This window comes from Selaginella moellendorffii, unplaced genomic scaffold, assembly GCF_000143415.4.
Source record: "Selaginella moellendorffii unplaced genomic scaffold, v1.0 SELMOscaffold_51, whole genome shotgun sequence".
In the NCBI taxonomy this organism is placed as follows: domain Eukaryota; kingdom Viridiplantae; phylum Streptophyta; class Lycopodiopsida; order Selaginellales; family Selaginellaceae; genus Selaginella; species Selaginella moellendorffii.
The window spans coordinates 1284285-1287687 of NW_003314312.1; the positions used below are offsets into that span (position 1 = coordinate 1284285).

Consider the following 3403-nt stretch of genomic DNA (forward strand, 5'->3'; position numbering starts at 1 on the left):
GATTGGAAAGTCCCGGAACTGAAGAGGCTCCATGTGAAGAAGGATAAGTTTCTCCAGAACATCCTTGACCAGGTGGAGCTTTTCGTCATTCTTCAAGCAACGTTTATGTTGCACTATGAAGGCGCTGTTAAAGAAGGTGGAAGAGGCCCAAGCATCTGGGACGTTTATGCTCACACTCCCGGAAAAGTAATGGATGGAACAACTGGAGATGTTGCAGTGGATCATAAGGTTCTGCGTCAGACTGAAGATCTGAAGGTCTCGTGTTCATTCCACGTTCACCGCATTATTCTGGAGCACGAAAGAAGCTGGAACACAAGATCAATAGAAAAGCTTTGGCAATTGCTTACTATAGCAAGAACTTAGAAAGTAAAACAAAAAAAGAGAGACTTACAGGAAAAAATCATTTACTAATCATAAACCCATATAAACAGCATAAAACAAGAAGTTTTATGACGATGCTAAACCACCTGTACCCTAATTTTTGACACGTCTGCGCTCAACGTGGGTAAAGGAGTGCGCGACACATAAGCGTGCCCTATCCCACATGCGAAGGCACAGAATCATGCCTGGGGCTTGAGTATATAAAGAGACCTGACAGACAGACATTATGAAAGAAAGAACTTAGAACAGAAGCGAAACTCTACTCACAAGTTTTGTAGTTTGGCGTCTTGCAGCTTGTTCCATCTCGAGTTCCTGCAAAGAAAAAATCAAAATAAGTCGAGAATTTTTCGGCCAGACCGCTAGCAATAACATTACAGGGTTACAAGCTTCTCCAGCCGTCCTATTTGAGGAGGAATCGGTCCGGTGAGTTTGTTGCCATGCAAGTCCCTTCCAGAGAAGTCTGGAAGAATGCAAGAACTCAGTAAACGAAAACCAGCACACAGTTTCCTGAGATCCAGCAAATTTGTGACACCGATCGGGAACGTTCCAATGATCGACACTTGAAAGAGCTCCCTGGAAAGAAAGAAGAAAGTGACGATCAAAGTGATAAGACGTATTAAAACTCACAATTCCGTGACCACTCGATAGCGTTCGTCATTTGGGGAGGAACAAGTGATTCCCGGCCACAATGCCGCGTCTCCATCCCCACAGGGATCCTCCCCATTCCAAGCATACATAACCTTCCATCCTCCAGCTGGCCTTGACTGGAATTGGCAAGATCGTCGCTTAATCCCTGGCTAAATCGAAAATGCAGGTGGAGAGGATCGACTCACCGTCTCGCTTCACCGTCTTGGCAGCTGCTAGAGTGGCAATCCAGAGCCCAAGAGCGAAACCATCTCAAGAACCCTAGATTTTCATTTTTGAATCAATGAATCGCTACTGTAACATTTCAACATTTGTATGGAATCGCTATGTTTTTCACTGGATTCTCAGTTGAATTCGCTACCCACGCAGTGATGGCACGTAAATAGATTGGTAGGATCGACCCTGCGCTTGATGTGGTACAGGCGAGGATAGTTCTTCCAAAGAAGGATTGCTGCCAATTGGGCTCGTTGTAATCGGCCTCGTTCACGTAAGTCCCGGAGCCCGGCGTGAGATCGATGAAGAGCTTGTTCGCCTGCGACACTAGATTCGCAGCAGCGCTCATCTCCGCCACCGTCGCATTGTCCTGCCAAGTCAGGGGCAATACGAGCAGCCACAGTCCGTCGCGATACGCCGGATTCACAGCGCTGTCTTGGGGTTCTCGCACTTTTCCACCCCCCAGGATCGCATACGTAGCTGGAACTTGCAGCTCGGTCATGACACGCATCATGGCCTTTGGGAGGAGGTCTTGTTCGTGGTTGAAGAGTGATCTCGGGATCAGCCTCATTGCGAAGACATCGGAGACTCCCAAGTTGTTTAGGCCCAAGCACGATTCCTGCCCTCCACACTGAAACTGCAAGTGCCAGTCCCAGTACGAGGCATACGTCTCCAAGCTCCCATCGATCCGGATGTTGTTCTCCCGTGCGTACAATAGCAGCGGGGCCAAGGTGGTGGAAGCATACAAGACGTTCCGGTTGGGCAGCAGGAACGTTAGCGTCAGGCTCTGGCTTGTCGAGAAGAAGTAGCCAGACCAGCCGGCATCGGACAGAGAGGGATTCAACCTCGTAAACAGAGTGAGCAGCCCTTGAAAGCTGGTGGTATCGGGGGTGCTGAATTTTGTGAGGAGCGAAGTCGAGGCTGCCAAGAGCTGGAAAAGTCCTGTGCATCGCCGAGAGCACAACTCCAAATATTCCTCTGCCACCACCCCGGAGAGGCCCAGAACAGGTCCGTGTTTTGGCATGCATCCGCGGTCACCACCTCGTACTCGAGAACATTATCGGGGCTCAAGCCGATTAGCAGGGAAAGGAAACTTTGGCCGCCACCTTGAGGGTATCTGCCGGCTGCTCCAACCGAGGAACATCCCCCACCAGCCAGGATCATCTTTCGTTGATACGCTTGCCAGTAGAGCTCCTCCCACTGAATTCCAGCTCCCACCGTTACCGCCAAGTAGCCATGGTCACTACCACGGCCGCATTTGAAGCTCTCGTGGAACTGGATCTTCTGGAGGTGGTGCACCCAAATGCTGAGAGCTCCCACTGCCATGCTCCACCCAAGGAAGTCATGCCCCATGATTCATATCACGATGCGCAAGTCATGCTGGGATGCAAACTTGACGGCCTCTTGGACATGGGCTGCCCAAGTAATGTTGACTGCATAGATTGGGACTGCGCCCTGGAAGCAAGCAGTGGTCCTGTTGGAGGAGATCAGGCAGCGCTGCTCCCCAAACAATTCCCAGCTTGTCCGTTGCAGTGCACTCGGTTGATCGGTCCTCCAGAATGGACTGTTCCAGCCGCTCCTCACGGCATTGCAGGCTTGCTCATCGTAGTTTGGATCATGGCATGGCGTTGCTGGAGAGGCCACACTGATCATTCTCCTTCCCATGGAGCAATTGAAGGATGCCCAGGTCTGTGCGTCTGGGTAGCACAGCTCGCCTGCTATATACTTGGAGTGGACATGGCCGGGAGCAAATAAAACGACCAAGAATATCAATAGTATGGCTATCATCCTTGAAGAACCTTTATAGGGCTGAGAGAAATAGAGCTATACTTTCTTTTGCTGATCGATCTTGAGATGTAGCTTTCTCAATGATTTTGTCAATGACTTAATTAAACATGTCTTGAACATCCTTGCTCAAATGCAAACTCAACTCTTGATGGCCTTCCAAACATAGCAAAGTAAAGATTTAATTTAGTTTCACTATGTTGACTATTATTGTAGGCAAATTGCACCAATAGAATATATAAATTTTATTATCCCTACTTTTGACCACCTCCAGCAAACAAAAATTAGGAAAGATCATTTCCAAGTAGACTGCAATCAGGTTTTGAAGCAATGATAGTCTTTCTAATACCATTCTCAATTCTAATGTTGTTTTGAGATG

The 3403-nt window shown here is 48.6% G+C and overlaps 2 protein-coding genes across 2 annotated transcripts; both read right to left on the reverse strand.

Annotated features, from left to right (window-relative positions):
* Window positions 1-743: 743 nt before the first annotated feature.
* Window positions 744-1239, reverse strand: LOC9634531 (LRR receptor kinase SERL2). The gene is made up of 4 exons (XM_024686981.1): window positions 1215-1239; window positions 1009-1135; window positions 883-954; window positions 744-828 (listed from the first exon to the last, which is right to left on the reverse strand). The coding sequence occupies exons 2-4, from the start codon at window positions 1116-1118 to the stop codon at window positions 753-755; spliced, it is 258 nt and encodes an 85-aa protein (XP_024542749.1). The 5' UTR covers window positions 1119-1135; window positions 1215-1239; the 3' UTR covers window positions 744-752.
* Window positions 1240-1330: 91 nt separating this feature from the next.
* On the reverse strand, window positions 1331-2263 carry LOC112350548 (uncharacterized FAD-linked oxidoreductase ARB_02478-like). Its single transcript, XM_024686886.1, has one exon. The coding sequence runs from the start codon at window positions 2261-2263 to the stop codon at window positions 1331-1333; it is 933 nt and encodes a 310-aa protein (XP_024542654.1).
* Window positions 2264-3403: the final 1140 nt, after the last annotated feature.

Bases quoted from the DNA above. Each gene is read 5' to 3' on its own strand.
- LOC9634531 (XM_024686981.1), bottom strand. From the start codon at position 1,118: ATGTATGCTTGGAATGGGGAGGATCCCTGTGGGGATGGAGACGCGGCA. The intron at 955-1,008 runs GTGAGTTTTAAT...CTTTCTTTCCAG, and splicing joins TATCGAGTGGTCACGGAATT to GGAGCTCTTTCAAGTGTCGA. The intron at 829-882 runs GTGTGCTGGTTT...CTTCTCTGGAAG, and splicing joins TTGCTGGATCTCAGGAAACT to GGACTTGCATGGCAACAAAC.
- LOC112350548 (XM_024686886.1), bottom strand. From the start codon at position 2,263: ATGCCAAAACACGGACCTGTTCTGGGCCTCTCCGGGGTGGTGGCAGAG.